General features: G+C 50.2%; 6 protein-coding genes across 6 annotated transcripts; 3 read left to right on the top strand and 3 right to left on the bottom strand.

The window, feature by feature from the left end:
- Positions 1–3,088: 3,088 nt before the first annotated feature.
- On the top strand, positions 3,089–5,641 carry FOBCDRAFT_256274 (fungal-specific transcription factor domain-containing protein; the record flags this gene model as incomplete). The annotated part of the gene is made up of 6 exons (XM_059611179.1): positions 3,089–3,146; positions 3,244–3,256; positions 3,314–3,323; positions 3,369–4,310; positions 4,364–4,474; positions 4,525–5,641. The coding sequence occupies 6 exons, from the start codon at positions 3,089–3,091 to the stop codon at positions 5,356–5,358; spliced, it is 1,968 nt and encodes a 655-aa protein (XP_059463950.1). The 3' UTR covers positions 5,359–5,641.
- A 1,787-nt stretch (positions 5,642–7,428) lies between these two features.
- FOBCDRAFT_284719 (fungal-specific transcription factor domain-containing protein) lies at positions 7,429–10,727 on the top strand (the record flags this gene model as incomplete). The annotated part of the gene is made up of 2 exons (XM_059611664.1): positions 7,429–7,538; positions 7,581–10,727. The coding sequence occupies 2 exons, from the start codon at positions 7,429–7,431 to the stop codon at positions 10,525–10,527; spliced, it is 3,057 nt and encodes a 1,018-aa protein (XP_059463951.1). The 3' UTR covers positions 10,528–10,727.
- Positions 10,728–11,094: 367 nt separating this feature from the next.
- FOBCDRAFT_175019 (ClpP/crotonase-like domain-containing protein) lies at positions 11,095–12,161 on the bottom strand. Its single transcript, XM_031194707.3, has 2 exons — positions 11,786–12,161; positions 11,095–11,733 (listed from the first exon to the last, which is right to left on the bottom strand). The coding sequence occupies exons 1-2, from the start codon at positions 12,094–12,096 to the stop codon at positions 11,220–11,222; spliced, it is 825 nt and encodes a 274-aa protein (XP_031029445.3). The 5' UTR covers positions 12,097–12,161; the 3' UTR covers positions 11,095–11,219.
- A 419-nt stretch (positions 12,162–12,580) lies between these two features.
- FOBCDRAFT_213425 (uncharacterized protein) lies at positions 12,581–14,216 on the top strand. Its single transcript, XM_031194708.3, has 3 exons — positions 12,581–12,793; positions 12,840–13,448; positions 13,500–14,216. Exons 1-3 carry the CDS (start codon positions 12,616–12,618, stop codon positions 14,132–14,134), a joined length of 1,422 nt encoding a protein of 473 aa, XP_031029446.2. The 5' UTR covers positions 12,581–12,615; the 3' UTR covers positions 14,135–14,216.
- Positions 14,217–14,832: 616 nt separating this feature from the next.
- Positions 14,833–19,159, bottom strand: FOBCDRAFT_8883 (uncharacterized protein). Its single transcript, XM_031194709.3, has 2 exons — positions 18,563–19,159; positions 14,833–18,394 (listed from the first exon to the last, which is right to left on the bottom strand). Exons 1-2 carry the CDS (start codon positions 18,874–18,876, stop codon positions 14,971–14,973), a joined length of 3,738 nt encoding a protein of 1,245 aa, XP_031029447.2. The 5' UTR covers positions 18,877–19,159; the 3' UTR covers positions 14,833–14,970.
- Positions 19,160–22,640: 3,481 nt separating this feature from the next.
- Positions 22,641–22,952, bottom strand: FOBCDRAFT_256279 (uncharacterized protein; the record flags this gene model as incomplete). The annotated part of the gene is made up of 1 exon (XM_059611180.1): positions 22,641–22,952. One exon carries the CDS (start codon positions 22,950–22,952, stop codon positions 22,641–22,643), a length of 312 nt encoding a protein of 103 aa, XP_059466634.1.
- Between the last annotated feature and the right edge of the window lie 595 nt (positions 22,953–23,547).

Raw genomic sequence — 23,547 nt, forward strand, 5'->3', positions numbered from 1 at the left:
TGCATTGGCGTTGCTACCGTGGCAGCCATTCAGCGGTCTTGTCCGTCTGACAAGTAGACAAGGCCACGAATCAAGTGTCTTATGGAGAAGGGAACCCTGTCCATAACGACAGAAGTTCATCCAAATCACTGGGGACTGGGGGCCGAGAACTTCGGGGGCGGAGGCATACAAGCATATAATAGTAATGGAGAATAATGGAAGTCAGTTGAGAGTTGCCGATGAGGTCAAGCTGCTTTGAAGACAGGCGACCTTTGCTGATACAGTTGAGTATTGCGAATTTGAATGGGATTCTTCAATGGATCATGTATTGTGCAGACAAAGACCCAGTTGGGCGATCATAGGCCCATTTGAAAAGTTCCGACAAGCGACGCACTTCGGCTGTCCTCGTTAAAAACTTCCTTGTCGTGAGAGCAATATGCTGGCCAGGTTGGCCGATGACCGTTTCTGAGCGGTCAGCCTCTGGTAGCCTTACGATCATCAACTAAAGCAACAGACTTTTATCAAGCAAAATTAGCTTGGCGGTCAGAAGGGGCATCTGCTAAAATTTGATGCCTGGTTTGAGATGGCTGTTGACATCGTGAGGTAGCGGCGGTTTATCCTAAAATAGAGTCTTTTAGTGAGCACGAACAGGCTGGACGTTGGTGGTAGGTGGAGACGTAATTGGAGCCGGTGTTCATCAGCAGGACGCCCAAGATGTTGCGGACCTAGGCTTTCTGTGGAAATGATCAGAGAAGAGGCATTTTCGTTAACCTTAATAACTAAAGAACGTCATTTCTGTCAATGCGCAAGAAATAGCAACCTTCGAAGTGAATTCCTGGTGAGTAGTCCAAGACTAAACAGAGTAGTAGCGGCTGCAGATGGCTTGGAGCCTAAGTTGACCACCCATTACAATCATAAGATTGAAGGATGGAGTAAGGTACTCGGAGAGTAGCATTATCAATCATCAGCCCAGATTGTGTAATTCTTGACCCTTCTCCACTTCGCAAATGCTTGTTCAGGGCCAAACCAAACCTCCCTAGGTCTGGCGTTCATATCATGAAGTTGGACCTCCCGAATATCGCATGGATGCTCGACAGTTGGGTATCCATACAAGGCAGTAGAAAGTACCCGGCCGCTGCCCGCTGCCAAGAATCGTTAGGCCTCTCAAGGGTCCTGCAACGTTAGCTGCATGCTGGTGCTTCACCAGGTGCCACTTTCTAGACCGGACGAGAGCTATCGTGGCCCCGTGGCCAAGATGCACTCGAGCTTCACGATCGGTGGCTGCCGTTGATAAATCTTGCCCATAAGCCTCCGATTTGCTTGGCACTCTACGCTCAGACATTTGGCAATAACTCGCCGATAGCTTCTAGAATTGGCAGGTACACCAACGCTGGTCAACATCGTCAACGTCGTAGCTCGTGTTGCTGAATTCACCTCCACTGATGCTGAATTTAGAGCATTGCCGATCAAAGGGCGGAATTAAGGGTCCATGAACTTTATTTCGCGGACGAATGATTCTTGCTGTTCCTGCGCAAGCGAACCGGCCATAATCGCCCCAGAACCTCCCGTCAGACTCGCGCGGGGGAAGTGATCACCCCTTGTTGTGATCTTCCTGAGGATTCCCATTGTCCTGAAGAGCGTAGATCTCAGACTGATGCAGCATTTAAACGGGAAGGGTTGCGGCGTCCGGCAAAGCACGCGGGGGCGGGAAGGGTATGGCGCTGATGCTCTCAGTGGCTTGCTTGGCCTGGCAATTAGCCAGGTTTCTGGTTTGCCGCGCCTGTCAGAGCGAGTTGCCCATCACCATCTGGACCAAAAGCGGCCGAGTGGCAGCCGGATGGTGCTGAATTGGCAGTCTCATTACCCCGGATTTTCCAGCCCGCCGGGGAAAAGAATGCCAGGGCCATGTGGTTTTGGGTCGTGGTTTGCCGCTTTTGAGTATGCTATTTGGTGGCTGCAGGCGAGGTCGGTGCTTGACTCCGAATACTTGATTGAGCCTTGGGGAGCTGGAGAGGGTTACATTGATAACATTCAGTTCCTCCTGTCAATTCTAGAACTCTGTCTTTGGGTGGCGTTGGATGAGAGGGGGTCGCTTTTCATGTGAAGAAAAGTCACCTGCTGTAGACGAGCGGGGGCGTGGATTTGCATCTGTTCTGCACCTAACGTGGAAAGGAACTTATACTGTCTGAGCACTGTGCGTGCCATGTGTATTGAGGTGGAAAACACAGTATAAATTCATCGGGTTTCATACCCCGATTCTCCATCCCACCGCAAAAGCTCTCAGTTACCCCCTGCAAATTCATCCCATGGTCCCATTCTCATCCCCCAAATCTCCAGCTCTCCGCAGAGCAAGGAGCAACGGTACAAAATTCTTCAGGGCACATTTCTGATGCTCTCAGTGCACTTGCAGACCAGCGCCCGTAACCCCGCAAGCTAACAAAAGGTAGCTTTGCCCAGACTCGGGCAAGTGTCGTAGCCAGGGCCAGGGATCCATGATTGTCGTGGATGCTGAAAGATCACGATGGTGTGTAGTGAGTGACAAGACTGGCAAGGAGGGACCTTATGTTAGACGGTAGACCGAACCATGACGCCCCAGAGACGCACGAGGCATCAATTTTGATCCCTTCCATTTCTTCTTTTTCCCCTTCTTCTTCCCCCCCTCACGTCTCGGTCCTGCTCATAATCCTGCTCCTGGCCTCAATCTTGACTTTTAAACTTTGACTATTGTCTCTTGTTTGATTATATCGTCATATTTCGCCCTAGCCAACGTTCGTGTCCAACTCCTTGGATTACTTATTAAATATCACTACCGATCTCCCGCCTCCGCTCCAATTTCTCCCCAGATCCTCGGCTTCTTGTGGACTTTATTTCCCCCTCTTACTTCCCCCACACGCAGATCAGTTATTCAATTCAAAATATTCAGTCGACGACTTCTTTTGCTTCAATATAGCATTCAGCAACTGGTTTGTGCTGAGACTGTAGAGCTCGAAACGTCTCTCACCAATACCCGCATAGCCCATGCGCCACCATCTCAATTCCTGGATGGAAACCGCATGATTGACTTTGTGATCCTCCGATCATCTATATTCGCCACCACATAACGGCCACGATGTTGCTGTACACCAGACTTGCACCACCCAAGGTCCCTAAGAAGCGTTCGCGCGCAGGTATGTGAATTATTCTGGAAGCATTCTGTTACACAAACAATACTCCCCATTCTAGCTAGACGGACTTGCTAACTCGGACGTTTTTGTCGTCGCACAGGATGCAGTTACTGGTAAGTCCTTGCTATTTTCTTCTTTTTGTATTAGCAATTAACTAACGATTTATATAGTAAAGAAAAGGTACACAGCTCACTCTACATGTGCAGTTGATATGATACTGACTAGCTGCTACAGAAGAAGAAATGTGACGAGATTCGACCTGCATGCGCCCGATGCCAAGAACGTGGCCAGGAGTGCAATTACGAACCTGTCCGACCTCGTCAGAGGCGCAAACGTGAAGCAACTGTTCCCTGCTCGCCATTTGACACAAACTCTTCCTCGAGCTCGGACCGGGCAACTCATGTTTTGGATATCCATGCCACCTCCGAATGGAACGACGATGCGCATGATAGATCAGCTGACGAAGACTCACTCGACGACACTCCTGTTACGACTCAAGCACCAATACTCAACACTTCTCTCGTCAATCGTACTGCCAGCATATCCACAAATGACCCTACTGACTGGGCGGCCACGGACCTTCCAATAATTTCACCTCTCGACTCGGTCGATTTTCAATTGCCCCCATTCGATGATTCCAAGTATGTCGTTCAACACATCGAGAACGGAGAGGAGGATATCGAAGAGATAGTTCGCCGGGAGTCCATCACCATCAATATTCCAACAACAACGTATGCCAGCACATACGCAGCCGCATACGCCACCCCTAGCCCTTCACTGGCTATGATCGCGCCTATTCCTACACAATCTCCTCGACTTGAGTTCTGCGCTCCGGTATTCACAGAGTTCTCCGAACGTACCAACCGACGTGCACTTGTCGACCATTTCTGCAATGTTTTGTCGCATCTCATCGTCTTCCGTGAAGAGAGTGGCAATCCTTTCCAGCAGCTTGTTCTTCCCCTGTGCCATGAGAGCCCTGCTGTCACCAACGCGGTTTATGCTTTAGCGAGTGCTCATCTCGAATACCGTGGGGTTGACAATGACGAGAAGAGTGTCTATTTCCACAACAGAGCTATTCAGGGTCTGGCGCGGTTGATTCAGAAGGGCTCAGGCGCAAACCGAAACGAGTTGCTGGCTGCTATCATGCTATTAGTGTATTATGAAGTGGTAAGTTGATCGATCAATTTGAATCTCTGGCCCATGTAACTGACGCCTTGTAGCTGGTACAAAAGGGTCGATCCAATATCGTGGATGGCCATCTCAAAGGCGCCATGACCATCATGAGCAATAATGGAACTGCCACTGATCCAACTGGCGTTTTCCTGGAGCGGGTAAGTTGTATTCGACTGGATCAATGAGCAACTTTCTGACGATTTTCCAGGCATTCCGTTTCTATGATGTTATTGCGGCACTGTCATTTGGTACTGCTCCTCTCTCTAGTGCTCCAGGCACGAATTATCTTACACCTTTCCCTCCTCTCGATTCTTGTGGCGCCACCTCTCCCTTGGGCAGTGTCGACACTCTGCTGGGCATGGCCACTTCCTTGTGGCCAATCATCCATCGACTTTCCAACCTCTTGGCACTCAAGGATCAGCTTGATGTTGCTGTTGCAAACGAAGAGGTTTCCAAGGTTGCTGTTCTCCGAACGGAATTCGAAACCTCGGCAACGGCTATCGAGGCGGCGTTGGAGGACTGGCATCCTGCCGTCCCCGAAAACTCTGTTCTGAATCAAAATCCCGAGGAATTGAGCCCTGAGCAAACTGCAGAAAGGAGCCGACTCCAGAGTATTCTTAGCAACGCTTTGTCTTATCGTCACTCTGCTTTCGTCTACCTTTACCGGACCATTTACAGCTACCCAAGGAGACACCCACTCGTACAGCGCCATGCCCATATCAGTCTGACCCATTGTGTCGGAACAGTCAGTAATACTGGTCCTATGAGTGCTCTTCTCTGGCCACTGTTTGTTGCTGCTTGCGAGGCCATTACACTCGCTGATCGCGAACTTGCCCGCCAGGCATTCATTGCTATCAACCGCCGGCAAGGCATGACAAATATTGACCGTGCATGGACTATTGCACAAGAAGTCTGGCGACGTGCGGACAAGGCCGATATGCTGCAGCAGCAAGAAGAGGCGATGATGATGGGCGTCAGGAGTGGTGGTGATCTCTGGAGAAGAGTGAGTGCAGATATGGGCGTAACCATCGTTTTTGGATAAGAAAGGAAAGGAAAATACGGACGAGTCATATGATAGCGACGACAGCGAACTGGCGATACCCGTTCAGCAATCATTCACAGCTGGATATTATTGGAGTTGAAAAGGAATGGGAAGCGTAGTGACATATATACATATTTGGGATGGTTGGGAGCACTTGGATTTGTTGAGGCGGCACTATACGGTGATTGTACCTGTATGGCATATATGAACGCGATGAGATGTATTTTATAATGAAACATGAAGAGAATATGTGGATATTGACAGCTACCTGTTTACTTACCCACTTGACGTCCTAGAGCACCATGGATGATATGCCTGTTTAGTGGACCTCGATATCATTCGCCACTTGTTCAACAGATTTGGGAGCTCTGTTTCATCGGGCTATGATGCTGCGGGCAGTGCATAATGATCTGCATGAGCTTGGCATTGGCGTTGGAAGGCCGTGACGATTCATCAAGAGGTTCCAAAAGGCTGAGGAGCGGTGTTTGAGTCTCTACGTAGTAGGGTACGAGTACAACTGCGCACTGGAAACTGACAAACCACGATTGCAAATGGCTTCCCCGCACTCTGGAACCAAAGTTAATTAATAACTCCGGTTTCTTGGCTTTATCCATGTAACGACTTATTCGGGATGGCTGTCGGATCATGGGATTGACAACTGTCTAGCGGCGTGGGGTGAACTCTCAACCCTCAAGATGAAACAATTAGATCGTCCGTCACCAACCTGCAGTCAATTCGCTTAGAGAGCAGGCCGAATTTAGAAGAGAATGGTCTGTATAAGAGGAATCCAATTATGCGATGCATGTAACTAGGTAGAAAGACAAACCCCCATCTGCAAGAATGCATAGGTGAGACACAATATGCGAAGCAGAAGAGCATCATCGTGGTCTTTGCAGTTAATCCTTGGAGGGGGCTGAACAAGGCGGCAAGCGGGCCGTTACGTTGGTTCTAACTAATAAGGTTGGGGGCGACGGCTAGGAAAGGGGAAAAAGGAACCGAAGAAAGAGGAGTTGGAGGAGGAGGATTGGATGAGATGAATCCATGGGAAAGGGCTGAGAATGAATGGGAGTGGGATTGAGGGAAAAGAGGAGAGACTGTAAGAGAGGGATCAAGGCTAATGGTATTTATTGCCACTGATGTGACGATGTTGGTTTTTTTGATGCCCAGTTTTGTTGTGTTGTGTTGCATTGGCTCCTTACTTTTTCTTCAGTGATATCTCTCTTTTCACTCCTACAACTTAGACCTGTTGTCGACGAAATAGGAGGATATTAGCTTGTAAGTCATACCTTGAGAATTGCGTATGTCTCTGATCACTTGAGGCTTGAGCTTTGCAGTTCTTTCTCTCCACATGAGCAATTACCCCACCTGCCTAAACACCATCCCCGTCCCCAGACCAGACTCAATTCCCTGTCGTCCACTTTCGCAATCATATTCGTTGTGTCATTGCATCTTGTTCCCTCTCATCCTTTTTTCTAGTCACATTTTCTTAATAATTCCGTCTTAATTATTGCTCAACTATACCCGTATCCTCTTACGTCACGGCACAACTCAACACTAAAGCCTTCATGAACTCCTCTCTCATCGCCTAATCTCAAACCCCTGGCCTACCTCACGAGCTTCATTCTGTGCCGTCGCTTATTAGTTTCATGTTCCTGATTGTTTACCCAAACCCAATCCAGAACATGCTACTCAGTCATTGATGTGACCTTGCCCAGCTTTAAGGCTTTTGTCTCATATATGGGAATGCCACCATTTTAACTCCCTCTCCTAGTACCTACGAAACATCGCAACAAATCTCCTGTCGCATTCACATCCCTTGCGTCCTCCTTCTCCAGGGTTGCATTGCCTCGCCACCTGTTGCATATTTGCCCAACATCAACAGCCACAGTTTTCTGCAACACGCCCTGAAAGACGTCGAACCCCGCCGGTCAGCTTGTCACTCGTCATCATACTCGGATCGCTTAAACTCGCCTGGCTCCATATTGCGCCGGGCTTCTTCTGCTCCCAACGAACGTCCGCTTCTGCGCCTAACTACACAACCCCCAGGAGAAGCATCACCATGTTCTAGTCATGAGCACCCAGACAAATACATCGGATTCGGTTCCGCCGCCACCGCGTCCGATTCGTTTTGTACATAATCAAGGACAACCGCCTTCTAAGCGGCGCAGAATCAACGCTGCGTAAGTATACTCCGGTCGTACCACCATAACATCGTGACACAGAACTAGTCGCATGACTCTCTGGCTTCCACAATATATCGTCTTCTGGTCTCTACTTCCTGTTACCCAATCCCCGACTCTTCCTCGACCCAATTGCCAGGTGCTAACCCCTTTGCGGCTCAGGTGTTTGACCTGTCGAAAACGAAAGACGAGATGCGCTGGCGAACGACCTGTTTGCTCTACCTGTACCAAGAACGGCCATCAATGTCTAGGATACCCTGAGGAAATCAAGAGGGAGGATTGTGAGAAACCATCGCCGTTGGATAAGCAGGCCCACGAACGAGACGAGCACGAGCCCCGCCACTACCATGATGAGAATATCAAGATCGAGAAGGCGTCTGTGTCAGCACAGCACGCGCCTGAAACCCCAAATTCACATGCAGCTGCAGGGACGACAATGTCGCTCGCGAACATGATCGATCCAAAGGTTGAAGACCGCGAAACCCCGAATGCGACTGCGCAAAATGGCCACCACCCTTCCACTCTACCAACCTCTCCTACTGCTGTGCGACGCTCCGAAAGTCACCGCGTACCCTATTTCCGATATTTCGGCCCAACTGCTATCGTACCTGGTTTTAAACAAATGGTTGTTTCTGTGCGCGATCGCCGGCGCTCGACTGCTGGTTCACTGGCTGGGACATCGCCGATATCAACGCATAGCGGACCGCAAGGAAGCAGTTCAGCTGTTGGGAGCGATGTGGTCAGCGAGGAACTACCTACCTATGATCCCAACGATCCTGCTCCAGTTCACCCATTGATAATTAGTCTCATCAACACCTTCTTCGTGCAAATGGGCTCCAGTTACCCATTCCTTCGACAATCAAAGTTCTTACGGATGGTGAAAGAAAAGAGGGTTGAACCGATTCTGGTTGACTCAATATGCGCCTTGGCCGCCAGATTCTCCGACTCACCAATTCTTACAAACGGAAACGACAAAATGCCAAGGATGGAAAGGGGTGCAGTCTTTGCGCAAAGAGCCAGGCAGGCCACTGTTGATACGTTCCCATGTCCGACTGTTGGTGCTGTGCAAGCTTGTCTTCTCATGGCTTATGAGGGTTTCGGAGCGAGCCAGGACAGTGCTCTGTGGATGTATCTTGGGCTTGCTATCCGTATGGCCGTCGACCTGGGGTTGCAAAAAGAGGTGGGAGTTCAGTATCACGGTGAGAAGGATGCTTTGTATTCTCAGAACTGGGGCCGCCATCCGATTGACGAAGGAAGCTCCGAGGCGAAAGGAGGTGAATCGAGTCAGCTGAGTGCTCAAGAGCAAAAAGAGCTCGTACAAGAAAGGATGGATACGTTTTGGGCAGTTTTTATCCTTGACCGTGTCATCTCATCAGGGACGGGACGACCTGTCACATTTCGAGATGATGACTTGGAGCTTTCATTCCCAGAGCCTTTCATCGACCCAGCGACTGGTTGGCCAGCTCCCTATCCGATCTTTCTCCAAATAATCCACCTCTACGGGCGTGTATGCGACGTCCTCAACAAGATTCGCAATGCGCAGGATCTCACCAAGGACACATGGGACAAGCTTGGTGAGATGGAGCATGAGCTGACCAGGCTCTACAAGAGTTGGGACTGGCGGCTACAGTTCAATGTAAACAACTTCAAAGCGTATTTGGGAGCAGGCCAGGGCACCACATTCATCCTGCTGCACTTCTGGTTTCATGCTCTCTTCATCATCCTTCACCAGCCGACTCTCCTTACACCCTTTGCTGAACTCCGCAGTGAGTTGCAACTCCTACCAGACAGTCGCGAGCTCAGCATGAGCAGCGCAAAAACGATTTGCGACATTTTGTCTTTTGCAGACTTGATAGACTCCAAGAGCTTCATTGGAAATCCTTTTGTCAGTCAGCCAATCTACATTGCAGCTTGCGCCTTCGTGATGGAGTCAAGCGCAAACGCATCGAGCTCGCCTTCACGGGCCAACTCACCCCCAGGTGCACAGCATCCGGACGCTTCAGGAAGCAATAAACCTCGAGAGGCCAAATCATCAAGACACTCCCTATTGGCTTCGGCAGCAAACCAGAACTACCAAAAGTGCTTTAATTCTCTGCAACAAGTGCAAATGTACTGGGGTGGAGCTACCTACATCATCACTGCATTGGACCAGAGGGCCAAGGGAATATGGGATTGCGAAACGTACACAGCAGAAGAGTATGAGAGCACTAAAGCTGGACGCAAGAGTAGCAGTGGTGCATTGAACAATCCGTTCCCCAAATTTGAGAACAAGGCATCACCAAGGATGTCAGGTCCGCCTATAGCATGGACTCTGGCAGGAACTGCCAACTCTCCAAACTCGAGCCTGACACTCATGTATCAGAACCGAGACTCGACGCCAGGAACTGGAGCTCAAACTTCACAGCCGACACGAGCTCCTAGTACACCACCTGGCAATATGATATTTGACCCTATTCGACAGAGTTTACCAGACTCAGCGGGCATGCTTGCGCCAACTTATCCCCAGCCCAATGTTTCAGCTGTGCGGCAATCGTCCCGCCCAATTGTGCCTCGTCGAACTTCGAACCTTTCAGCGACGAGTACGCAAACTCGTCCTACTGTTCAGTTCGACGGGTTGCCTGAGGACTGTGAGGCCAATGACATTTACACCACTGGGTCGAGGTTTACACCGACAAATCCACCTTCTACTGCTTTTGATACATACAGTGTCTCGCCACCAACAGCGATGGCTGACAATGGTGTGAACCCCACCACGACTCTTTCAGGGGCAAACGCCATGTATTTTGGCCAAACGAGTTTCCCATATGCGATGCCCTGGGGAAATATGGGTAGCATGGACGGCATCACCTTCGACAGCCAGGATATAGACATTGCTGCTTTGGGGCTGCAGCAATCAGACATGATGGGGCCTTGGTTAGACTATATACCTTCAGATGTGTTGAGCCTATTTGAGCACCAGCATCCGCACATGGGTCAGGGCGGTCATTAATTCGGCGGACTTATATAATAGATCTGAGCATATCAAATCGCATATACCCACGAGGGATGGCTCGGTATATTTATGAGGCGTATTTGGTACGCATATATGGCGTTTGGTGGGAGCAATAAAATAGGGATAATATGTTATACCAAGTTTCCTAAGTTTGAGCTTGGCGCAGTAGGTGTATGGATATAGGCTTGGCTTTTAATGATATGTTACTTGGTACCTGTATATCTGATAGTATTCGCCCGTGGCTCTTGGAATGCGGTAGTGGACTATACTTGATATTGAACAGCCGTGACTCATGAAGACGTAAATACAAGGTAAACATGAGCGTATATTTAGAAGTCTGTAAGCTGTAGCTATTAGCCCTTCAACACGACAAAAAAGCATCACAGGATCACAATTTCTGCAGAGTCGTCTGGTTCACCCTGAATTCGAACACACGAACTGTAAAAACGAAGAGTGGTGCAGGGAAGAGAGTTTTAGGATTTTAGGTTCGGATTTTAGAGGGTTTATAGGTTATAGGTAGACACCACTACACCACTCTTCGTCAAAGACATATAGAGTTGTTTTAGGATGTAAAGGTAGGTCCCACACAGGGAGGTCGATATTTTGGTATATGAGGGTAGGTCAGGACATCAAATACTCTGCAAGTCGCGACAGATATGCTCACACATATATCTTACAAGAACAAGCACCTACAACTTGGCCTTGGTATCCTTCAACCACTGCTCATACCAAACCTTTCCAAACTCCTTCCTCTCACCCTCCCTACTCTGCGCCTCCTCAAATCTCTGCTCATGCGCCTCCATAGCAGGCCCTCTCATAAACTCCACCAAGCCCGCATACATCTCCATTTTCAACACGCCGTAAACACCAGACTTGCTCTTGTCAATGAGTTCCTTCTCCTTGATAAAGTTGAGTAGGTCTTCGAGGCCCTTGGGCGCAAGACCGTCGGCGATACCAGCTGCCAAGGCGTCCTCGCCTGTGAAGCGCTTGGCTTCGAGGACGAGACTTCGATAGGTGGAGTGGGAGTACTTGATACGGAAGAGAGCTGACATGGCGGGCTTGAGGGGTGCGCCGAAGACAAGCTCGTTGAGACAGAGGAAGCCTCGTGGGGTGGGCGCGAGACGGTAGTCTTGCGCTGTGGCGAGCATGAGACCGCCTGCAAAGGCATGACCGTTCATGAGGGCCACTGTAGGCATAGGGTATCTAAAACAGTCAGCACACCACTCATAGGTACTCAGTATTATCCTAAACGTACGTCAAGAAACGAGCCCAAACATCATAGAGCAAAGGCCAGAAACCGTCTGTCGCAACAGCATGTTCCAGATCAAGACCATTACTATAAAACTTTGGAATTCCAGAAGTAGTCGCTACAACACCGTGAGGATAACCAAACTCGATGATATCAAGGGCGTTGAGAAAAGCTTTGAGAACGGGTGTTGTAAGACGGTTGTCGGGTGGTGAGAGGAGGGTGAGAAGGTAGACTCTCGGTGAGGGTTCTGTGCATGTGAGAGTTCCGCCGGGATGGGCGCCGCATTTTGCGATGGGGAGTGTGAAGAGAGTAGACATTTTGTGCTGTGAGTGAGATGAGAGAATGTGAGGGAGAGTGAGCGTTGTTGGGTGGTATAAGAGGTTGGTATAAGAGCGTGGAGTTGAAGGCCGGCTAAGGAAAACACCTCGGCTTGTGGATATGCCTGGGGTAAGTACATGATGAATCTGAGATGGGCATCTCGGCATATGAGATCACATGATATAAGAAGTGTTACGGTACTAATATATTGAAGAGTAATATGCCGATATTTATATATGAGTCTAAATATTATTATGAATATGTATTCATTGTTGTTTATGATGCCTTCAACGTCTTGCATGTGAACAATTTAAAGATTCTGGGGTAAAAAGATACGTACCGCTCATGATGATACGGTCCCACTTCCCATGACGGCCACGCACCCCAATTATCACCAGCCAATCAGCAGACCTTCTCTTCAAGCCCCACTGGAGCTTTCATTTCCTCCAACTCCAAAAACCCCCACTAACCAAACACCGTAGCCTCTCATAACCACCACAAAAGAGAAGACCGCAATCATGGCTTCAGACGCCAAAGATAAAGGCTCCATCGTCTTCTTCCACCCTGATCTTGGCATTGGAGGTGCCGAGCGCCTTGTTGTCGATGCTGCGGTCGGTTTGCAGGAGAGGGGACATCGGGTGGTGATATTTACGAATCACTGTGATCCGAAGCATTGCTTTGATGAGTGCCGTGATGGTAATGACTCTAAGTCTGTTGTATGTGAGATGGCTGACAGGACTAGGAACCCTCGATGTTCGTGTTCGCGGCCACTGGCTGATCCCAATGTCCATCCTCTCGCGCCTCACAATCCTCTGCGCCATCCTTCGACATGTTCATCTTCTCATCCACATTGCTCTCACCGGCGAACTACAAGCCCTACGACCCCGCGCCTTTATCGTCGATCAACTCTCCGCTGGCCTACCTTTCATGCGCTACATCGCTCCATCCTCGCCAATCCTCTTCTACTGCCACTTCCCCGATCTTCTCCTCGCGCAAGGCCGCGAATCTGCCCTCAAGCGCTTGTACCGACGTCCGTTTGACTGGCTTGAGGAATGGACTATGGGTTTTGCGAGCGCTGTGGCTGTGAACTCTGGTTTCACAAAGGGCGTGGTTAACAATACGTGGCCGAATTTGAAGAAGCGCACGGAAACGAAGGTGGTGTATCCTTGTGTGGATACGGAAGTCAAGGAGAAAGAGGACGTTGGCAGTGATGGTGATGTTCCGTTCAAGGGCGAGAAGATCATCTTGAGTATCAACCGTTTTGAGAGGAAGAAGGATATTGGTCTTGCAATTAAGGCCTTTGCTGCCATTCCTGAAGCTGAGCGCAACGAGTGCAGACTCATTCTTGCAGGTAGGGCATACATGAGCCTTTGACCCGAAAGTAATGCTAACTCATCATTAGGCGGCTACGATCCTCGCGTCGCTGAAAACGTACAATATCACTCCGAACTCGAAGCTCTCGCCTCTTCCCACGGTCTCGAACACCTCACCACAAAGACCCTTATTACTGCTCTATCTGCGCCTCCAACCGTTCCCGTGCTCTTCCTCCTCTCGATCCCCAACTCCCTCAAAGCATCGCTCCTCCGCTCCGCTCGCATTCTGCTTTACACACCCGCCAACGAGCACTTTGGAATCGTTCCCCTAGAAGCCATGCTTGCCCGTACACCAGTACTAGCCGCTGATTCAGGTGGTCCCGTGGAAACAATCGTCGACGGCGACACGGGATGGCTGCGATCGCCGAAGGACGTAGATGCTTGGGCCGATGTCGTGCGCAGTGCGCTGACACTTAGCGATGCTGAGGTGCAGAAGATGGGCGACAAGGGTGCTGCGAGAGTGAAGGAGTTGTTTGGGAGAGAGCAGATGGCTAAGCGATTTGATGAGATCCTGGTTGATATCGTCAGCAAGAAGCCCCCTGTATCTGCCATGCGAACAGTCGTCAACGCCGCTGGGGTCTTGGTGGTTTGTGTTCTGGGATTGGTGGTATCAGCGCTTCTTGCTAGCAAAAAGGAAGAAGTAGTATCGGAATTTGCAGTCTAACAAGGTTCATATAGACATCGCGATTGAAGCGCATCTTTGAGCGGATGCATAGTTGTTTAATACACTATCGAATTTCACTTCACTCCCAGTACATATAAATTCTTGTATTAGGCTCAGAATTCTGCAGTTTCAAGGGGCTATTATTGTCGATGTCAGATGCACAGCACCGACACAAATCTTCAATAGATGGAATGACATCCAACGAAAGAAAGCAACAAATCCCCACCCTATCTATGCAAATGCACGCAAGCCTCCCTATTTCCCCAGGGCAGGCTGCTCTGTTGCCGCCATGTATAGCCCAGCATGAAAAAATGCAAGGGATTCATTCTTATTCCTCCTCATCATATATATAAACAATGCGTCCGTCAACATAGGACTGGCTTCCGACGAAGCGGTGACGTTCTGGGCCTCTCTGCCTTCGATCCGATATATATTCATCCTTGTCCTCCTCCGTCATTCATTCCGGCTCATAAACCCGTCATTATTCTCATTTCCTCATCCATACATCCTGCCCACGAACTACTAACCATCCCAAAAACAACACAGGATAAATCTTTATAGCAGCGGAACCACCCATGATATGCCATAAATAGCAATGTAGTAACAATCCCTCTCCGGGATGTGAGCAACGATCTAATAACAAGAAAACACCCCATGTGATGCCAAGCACCGTACAAAGCGAAGGCCTCATGCTCCAAAACATTTCTTCAGGCAACTGAAGATGCAACTCAACCCATAATGAAAAAGACTCTCAATGCTTGTCTGGCCTCTGACAAAGTATGTGATAAGAGAAATAAATTAACTTAATAAATATGCCACGAAACGGGGAAGGGGTATCATGTTTCATAGGGTGACGTCCCCTCGTCACCATATGCAGAGGTCGGCACCTTCTTGGCAGTTTCGGTGCTCGCAATGCTAATGTTGGTGTCACGTCTTCGAGGGTTGAAGACTGGAGGTCGTGGCGTAGTCTGCGCTGGCTTCTTTTTTGACTTGGCCATGAGCAAGATGCCGTCATCACTGCCATCGTCGTCGAAATCATCGTCAACAGGCCGGGCAACGGGAGTGCTTGTCACCGAGTCCCGCGCACCACCTTCGAGGTGGACAGCAAGAGAACCGCTGTCCATAGCAGGAGAATTGCCGTACACGTGATCGATGGGGAAGCCATTGGGTTCCTTGTCAAAAGCCGGTGGCGTCAGACTGTCGGTGGTTTCGAGTAGTTGTGGGTGAGCGCTAACGATGCCTGGCTTGCACAGCAGCTCGGCTTCCATGTCGGCTGAAACAGAGCTGGCACCACTGAGCAAGGCTGGCAGAGAGGGATCGGACTGGAATGCCAACATCCGCTCCGATGTGCTGGCTGTAGAAGGGAGTGCCGAGACAGGGCTGGTAACACTTGGGCTAGTCGATGGGGTGGCCAAAGCTTCCATTGAATCGACACTTGACGATTTAGTAGTGGGCATGGTATCTGCGCGTGGGAGGGGTTCATCTCGAGTCCATTCCTCCTGGATAGGCGAGGGCGGGCAAGAGTAACTGATGTGTTCAGCCTGTCGATCACATCGTCGCATGCAGAGATCTTCCGAGTGACGAGGTGGTGACGTTCTTGTGATGGGAGCACTATCCATTCTCTGGAGAGATCGGGGTCTGGTCTTGTTGCAAGGTTCAGCAGGATGGGTTGAACCCGCGTGGCTATACTGCTGCCCGGTGGCGGCAGCAAGAGATGAAGAGAGTATGGAAGCTTCCAAGCGTCTATGGTGCGAAGCCTTGCCCAAGTCAACGGACTTGACAGGTCGTCTTCCATGACGAGGTGGTGCTTGGACACTGCCTGGGGCAACGGTGGTATTGACGCCCACCTTAGGTTCAGCGCGCTTATCTGAACTTGAAAAGAGGCCACGGTCGACCGACTTGGACCGGGAGCTTTCATCCATCGAATCCGTCATGTCCAAGTCACGAGTCTTTCGGACTGTCTCGGCACCCGAGTCATCTGGTCCGCCGACTGGGCTGGAGAAGTAAGGGGTAGTAGGAGTGGTTTGGGAGATGGGCATGGGGGAACCAAGATGGAGCCAGTGTTGAGTGGTTTTGGTATGTCCGTGGCTATGAGCGTGACGATGGAAGGGCCATAGAGAGGCTGCCGATGATGACTTCTCGGGTTCGCGTATCGACTCGCTCTCGCTATGAGCATGATGATGGCCTCGGTAAACGCCGGCTTCGGGGAGAACAGTCGCCAACGGGTCATAGATGACTGATTCGGGCTGTGGGCTGACTGATTGGCTGACTGACAGAGGATGTTCAGGCGCCGCGGCAGCATCTCGCATGGCACTCGCAAAGTAGTCGTCAGGGCGGAGACTCTTGCGTCGGTTCTCGCGGAACTGTCCGTGAGGAGTCGGAGGCCCGTTATTGTACATGCTTACGTTGTCGCCGGTGGAGCTAGCAGCACTACTGTTGGCCCGATGTCGCGTTTTGCTATCACTTCGTTCCACCAGGGGATGCATTACCTTGCCAACAGCCTTCTTAACCACAGAGCGAGCACGCTCGAGAAAGGTAAGAGGCACAACAGCGGACGACATGTCCCTTTCGTCGACTTGGATCTTTCGACCAGAAGAAGGGCGAGCAGGGTCAGTATCGTCGAGCCATCCGATAGGATTCATGATATCCTGGACGACCCATGGGTGACGCTTGATGTCTCGAAGTCGAATTCGCTTTTCGGGGTTCTTAGTGAGCATTTGTCGTAGCAGGTCAATAAGAAGGTTGTCGACTTCTTCATAGACCAAGTCGTTATCGTCACGGTATGGGTGCATATTCTGGCGCTTGTAGAGGGAGGTGGCGGCTGGCGAGGTTGAGGGGTGAACGGGCATTAAGCGGCGCTTGGGGATGTAGACTTCCTCTGTTGCGATCTTTCTGAACATCTGAAATTCATCTTCGGCGAGGAAGGGGATTCGAGCGTAGATCAGGCAGTAAAGTGTCACACCAAGAGACCAAACGTCGATTTGTTCCGAAACCTTGGGTTGTTCTGTGTCCAAGTCGGTGTAGCACAACTCGGGAGCAAAGAACGCAGGTGTACCGACTGTCTTGGCAAGTTCAAGATCATCGTCGAAATCCTTGGCCTCAGATTCGGATACTGTGTCGTCATATTCGCCATCACGAATAGGTCGACCAAAGTACGAGACGCCAAAGTCGGAAATCTTGACGCGATGATCTTTACTCCACAAGAGGTTGGCTGGCTTGATATCGCGGTGGACGACACCTTGATAATGCAAGTATTCAAGACCTAGAACAGTATCTCTGAAAGTTGATCGAGCTTGGTCAAAGGTGAAGCATGGAACGTAGGAGAAGTCGTCTGAGAAGGGGTCATGTTGTTGAGGGTTGAAATCAAGAGAGGACATGTGTGAGATGATCGAATCAGCCATGCTGGGAGAACGTCCTCGGAAGCCTTCGTCGACGTACGGGCCATACATGGTGCCATCCAACGCAGTACTCGAAGTGGGATTTGATCGGAGAGCGCTGGGGGTTTCCATATCGTCTTCCCAATTGATGAACTCGTCGGGATCTTCAACGGCCCGAGTTGACGAAACAACAGATCGTGATCGTGAATGTGCCCTTGGTTCATCGCGGAAAGTTTGTCGTGAAGTAGGTCTCGACGGTGATCCGTCACTGATGGCAAAGTCTTGCATAGAGGATATACGAGACTGACTTCCTAGGCTGCTACTAGGCTCGTCGGCTCCTCCATTCTCGAAACTCCAGTTCATCTGGCCCGGGTAATTCTGTGCCATCTTGGCTCGTTTCATTTGCTTTATAGCCTGGCGGTGTTCAAGTAGTTGTTCGTAGCGATCCTCTTCGGGAGTTGGGAGCTCGCCTCGCATTTCTCGTTCTATGCGTCGTCGTTCGAATAGACAGATGTGAGGGAGACCCTTCTTGCGCCACACAACTTCACCGAGTTCCACATGCTCAAGAACCATGTAGATCTTCTTGAGCTCAGGGTCGTCAATGACTTCGAGAAGGGCGACGACATTCGGGTGACGGATCTTCTTCAAGATGGCGATTTCCTTCTTCGTCTTGTCTTGGGGAGACTTTGCTGTAACCTTTCCAAGGCGACGCTTCTTGGAGAAACGTGGGATGATTTTGATAGCCACATTTTCGCCTGTTTCGAGGTTGCGAGCCAGCTTGACTTTACCATGCATTCCACGTCCAATTTCTTCAATCACTTCATATTGGTTAATGAGCTTGCGGCCTGTGGCGGTATCTGAGTCAATGAGGGCCTTGTGTGTCCTATGATTGACAAATGCGTTAGTGTCTGATAAGTGAAACGGTCGGTGCATGCCAGGCTCCCTGGCCATCTCCCCCACCATAGGCGAGCAAAGCCGATTGGAGGCGGAACAAGCGAAAAAGGGCAGATAACTGCGATACGATATTCCCACCGCAGTTTGAAATGCTTACTCTCTAACTTTGTGCATCTGCAAAGGGTGCAGGAGAGGACTTTGGGTGTAATTGGGAGGTGTATTGTTCTCGGATACGGAGGTGACGAGATTTTGCCTGGAAGGCGAAGGACTGAAAAGTCCTGGCGAAGACATCGGAGTACTGTTGGCGGTCCTCAAAGGCATGGAGGAAGAGGAGGGGAGATGAGTATGCAGCGGCGGGGCACCGCGAGCCGTCGACGAGAGGGAGGCGGACGACTGTTGCTGCGAAAGAGATTTGTGGTGGTGACGGTGGGAGTGGTGATGATGGTGCTGGTAGTACTGTGAGGGATCCATGATGGGCGAGATTGTTGGAGCGGCTGTTGTCGCCTCGACATGCTGAAGGGGAGTGCAGAAGGCTCGCACAGGCGGGCCGCGAGTTGTTGAAGTCACAACGGGATGTGACGAGGAATCGATCTATAGTACCATTGTCGCGTGTAAAGAGAAGCGTGTATCGAAGCGGAGTGAGGATCGAAAACGTCGAAGACGTTGAAGTTGAGGAACGAGAGATTTGGTGAGAGGAGAGGTTGAGATGGTGACTAGAGTAGTTGGTAAAATAGGCTGGACAAAAGAGTAGAGCAAGTGGAGCAGTGCAATAAGAGAACAGGTCTTGTGTGTTTGGGGGTGTGGATATTTTAGTGGTGTTGGTGTTGGACTGGACCCAGTGGAGTTGGTGATGATGGAGGTGGGTATGGAACTGCCTGTGAGTGGGAAGGCACAGTGTCCGTCTCTTTTACTAGGCCCATCTCTCACTGCAACTCTGAATGGTGTGTGGTTCGTAGTGGCGACCGCGGAAAAGAAGGGCCAGTGGTTGTCGCAGCTGAGTTCGATCTGATAGCGGTACCAATCTGGTAAGTCTCTACTGTGCGAGTTCCGAGGAAATCTTCTGGTCTGTGCTTCGACCCATGGCGCCATGCCCTCCTTCAGATCAACCCTGGGCCAAATTCAAAGATACGCTGTTAGGTCCACTGCCCTCAAACACTGCAGCTTCACCCCTCAACCTTATCCACTCCACCTCGTCCAAAATCTCCAGTCAATAGCGGCCACCGTCCACCGTCCAGTGTCACCAAAATACAACACACACAAATCTGTTCCGTTTTCGCTCAGCCCGCCGAGGTTTCGTTGTCCCCAGCAGAAAAGACGACTCATTCATTGCCAGCACAACAAGTCAATAAACCGCGCAGTTATCTCAAATTTGCGTTGCAACTGAATACCTAATGCCGTCAGGTACCTGCCTACCAAGTTAGGTATCTATGGCCTACGTAGTAGATATCACCATCTCTTCTCGACAAGCCAAGCCATCCAGATACAGAGGGGGTGTGTGGCTTCTTTATCTACACTCCCCTGAGCGCCGCCTTTTTCACTCTTTCTGTGACGGCGATGTCTGTTTCTGCTGGACTACGGAGTGGACCGGCCGCCTTCAAGGATTCGGCCCCTGCTCGCTCCTCCATCCGCTCCGTTCCTCGCTCTCTAGCACACGTCGTCTGTTGCCGTCGCCGTCGCCGCTGGCGTGGTCATCTCTCTCGACAAAAGTATAGATGAGGTTATCTCGAAACGCATCTTGGCTTGGCTCATCATTCGATGCAATTTCTCAACATAAAGCCACCACAAGTCAGAAGCGAGGCTTTCCCTAGGCATGCCAGACGAGGGTTCTCTCAAGCGAGCCAGCACTGAGTATTTCCTGGCCTTGTCCGAAATGTCTTGGCAACGCTTGGGCTGGCCAGGATGGCTTTGGGCTTGACGATTTACAGTGTCCTCTGCAGCGCTGCAGAAAGAGTAACACCGATGGGTGCTTGACATTGGTTAAAAAATACCCGGTTTGCTCAATGGAGGGAGGCCCTGGCGCCATCTGACTGGACGGAGGCATTCTACCAAAGTGCGATAATTCCCTCGGACAAGCCTTCTATGGTCGAAGTCAATTCATTGTTGTGCTAAGCTCACCACGTCCTAAGAATACGTGAGGTGTATGGCTTGTGATTTCTAACTGACTGCATGGTTATCTGGAGACTGGGCAATTGGCTTACAACTCAAAAAGATTTGATTGGAGCCTGTAAGGCTCTATGATTACATCTCGTGGAAATTTACACGCATTGGACGAGAGCAAAGCTCAACCTTGGAGGTCCTGAACTGTCTTACGTAGCTGACGCAATGGAGACAGCCAGGGAACTCGAACAGACAAGACAAGCAAGGCTCAAGCGAAGCGATTGCGGGTCAAAGTGCGGGAGGCGGTGATGCTGGAGGAGAAGTGGCACTAAGAGATACCTGAGCTACCCATATCGCAGGCTTCTGATTCGTACTGTAAGACTGTGCCATTGAGGACACTGCGGGCGTCTTCAGAGCCCGAAAACATCACAGACGGTGCCCAAGCATACTGTACAGACACTGCCCTCAAACCGTATCTGAGAAAGTATTGCTGCTGTCAGTGGGGCAGCGTTTCGCTGGGGACGGGAACTTAAGGTTACGGTACCTTACCTTCCCAGGTCATGATGCATCACTCCAGCTGTCAGAGCCTTGGAAAGATCCATGATTCTGTGGGAATTTCCAGGAGATTCCTCGAGCACATCACTGGGGCTGCTGTGATTGCTTTACTTGTACAGCTCATCAACGATTGGATCTGGATCATTACGAGCCCCTGAAGCGCAGTCTCAAACTCAATTTACTCAGCTTCAGGCGAAGAAAGTGATAAGATAACGTCAGGCACAACGAATGGACGACAGGATATGCAATTGTCATCGAGCCAATGGTAGTTTACCATTTTCAACTTCCATGTGTCTGCGATTTCCCAACTCGTTCGCGTTGGGGTTTGGTGGCTTGGCTAGGCCTTGCGATGTCTTTGGCTGGACCCATTTCGCTGGGGCATTAGTTTTGCTCCCCTGTCCCAGCCCGATAAGATCCGCGTCTCTGAATGCAGGTTTTTTTTTTTTTTTTTTTTTTTTTTTCGCTCATTGTTTCTTTGCTTTTTGTCTCTGGCGTGCCTGAGATCATACTTGGGGCATCCTGGCTTAGTCATGTCTTGCCGTCTACTCTACTAAACAACAGATTGGAATTCAAAAAGCCTCGTTTCAGAGATTCAACGGAAGTTGTCCATGCCGCATCAAAAGCGCACTGGCGGTCTTTCTACGCCGCCCTAAACGCCGCTGTCTGCGTCATGGCTGCAGGGCCGAAGTTAATCTGATTCAGGTCCCTCTGCCTGCAAGGATACGGCGTCTGGTCCTGATAATATTTTTTTTGTTCATACCGTTCATACATGGATGTCCAGTGCTTCCAAGGTGAGGTTCTACGAAAACGGGTGGTGCTCGCGTGCCAGTTCAAGTCTCAGTTGCAAACGGTCAGCCTTGAAACGCCGCGACCCTGAACGGTTCAATGTATTGTGAGACTCAGCTTCTCAAGCGAGTCACAAATACGTCCTCATTACGAGTCGATAGATATGGATTGCTGTGCATAATTGTGATACGTTGCACAGCAGTTCAATGACATGTGGTTGCCAAGATCAACAGTATGGCCGGAGATAGACTTCACTTAGAGCGTCTTGCACCCTTGCACCATGACGAACTAGCCAGTCCGCTGTGTCGATCAGAGTCGGCAATTCTTCGCTGCCCCTTTTTTATTTCCAACCTCCGGGCTTGGGGTCCGTCGTTTGATTCATGCTTGGCTTGGCCAGCTACGCCTCGTATGTCTGAATCACATGCATTCCATGCGCATCTCTCGGTGAAGAACGCATAATAGATCGTTCATTCATACTCGACATGATGAGTTCATGTTTTTGTTTGAGGCTCTATTGTTGAAACTATTGGTAAATGGCTCGCCACGATGGCTACTCCATTTATCGGGTTCACTCCCGTACCAACACGCTGTACCGTGCCCTGTTGCCGTACTTTAGCGTCTCGATTCTTTTTGTCTGCACTTTGCTGTACAGACTGGCTGTGTTGTAGGTATATGCATGCAGCTGCACAAGACCGGCATCCGGCCCCCGTCGGTCGTTGCTCCGTGTTTGGCGGACGTTCCTTCCATTGATCCTAGCCCCAGAAGATAGATGTGGTTAAAGATTATCAGTGTAGTGACTATGCTACTATAGCGTTCTTGAATGGTTCATCATCATAAAGCGATGCCATCGCAGGCCTAAATTTGGTGGGCACTTTAGGGTAGCATCCAGCAATTGACTCCCGTCCCGGCAGGCAGGCAGTTGATGTCCGCCCGTTCCATCCTACCTTCCTCTCCTCTCCTGCTTCGACTGCGTACCTGACCAACTTGGGTAGCTGCATCTTCCCCGCCACACTACGGAAGTCTGCATCCACTCTCTGATCCTCGTCATCCCAAGATGGAACTGTTTCTTCTTGTTCAAGCTTAACCTCCAAATCTCGACCGTCAGGCATCTTCACGATACCGCCCAAAGGCCCGACAGAGCCCAGCAATCACTCGCCAGATCACAGCTTAGCCACTAAGAAGGACACACCCGCACCCCCCGATATTTTGAGGAGACAATAGCGGCAGTCACGTTCAATATCACTTGATCAAGACTACGAGCTAGTCTAGCTGGTAGTTTAACCACCACTAGCACCTGTGATGAGGATACACAACCAACAAACAAGACATCGAATGGATCTAGCCCAAGCTCTTTGATGACAAGAAATTCGAAGCTAGCTGAAACAACGATAAGGATTGTCTCCAATGGCAAATGACAATCCAGCATCTGAGTGGCTTTCACAGATGCACCTCAGCGAACCTGATTTTACCTGAGCGAGCCTGCATTTCTCATGTCTCAGAACGCCATCAAGAAGCAGGGGTCTTAATAGGCAAATTACTTCGTTCATGGATTTCTTGGGCTATTTTTGCATTCTTCGTACTCTCAGGCGGAGTTGACACTCCTTCAAGCAAGGCTCGATAGAAATCTCCCACCCGGTAATCTGAGCAGAGCCTGCTGCAAAAACCCATTAACGCGTCTATTGTCAGGCTATCTGTGCAGAGATC

This window comes from Fusarium oxysporum, chromosome I (assembly GCF_013085055.1).
Source record: "Fusarium oxysporum Fo47 chromosome I, complete sequence".
NCBI lineage: Eukaryota > Fungi > Ascomycota > Sordariomycetes > Hypocreales > Nectriaceae > Fusarium > Fusarium oxysporum.

Coding starts and splice junctions, on each gene's coding strand:
- FOBCDRAFT_175019 (XM_031194707.3), bottom strand. CDS start 12,096: ATGTCTACTCTCTTCACACTCCCCATCGCAAAATGCGGCGCCCATCCC. Junction 11,734..11,785: donor GTTTGGGCTCGTTTCTTGAC/GTACGTTTAGGA, acceptor TGACTGTTTTAG/ATACCCTATGCCTACAGTGG.
- FOBCDRAFT_213425 (XM_031194708.3), top strand. CDS start 12,616: ATGGCTTCAGACGCCAAAGATAAAGGCTCCATCGTCTTCTTCCACCCT. Junction 12,794..12,839: donor CTTTGATGAGTGCCGTGATG/GTAATGACTCTA, acceptor TGACAGGACTAG/GAACCCTCGATGTTCGTGTT. Junction 13,449..13,499: donor GTGCAGACTCATTCTTGCAG/GTAGGGCATACA, acceptor ACTCATCATTAG/GCGGCTACGATCCTCGCGTC.
- FOBCDRAFT_8883 (XM_031194709.3), bottom strand. CDS start 18,876: ATGGATCCCTCACAGTACTACCAGCACCATCATCACCACTCCCACCGT. Junction 18,395..18,562: donor CAGATGCACAAAGTTAGAGA/GTAAGCATTTCA, acceptor TGTCAATCATAG/GACACACAAGGCCCTCATTG.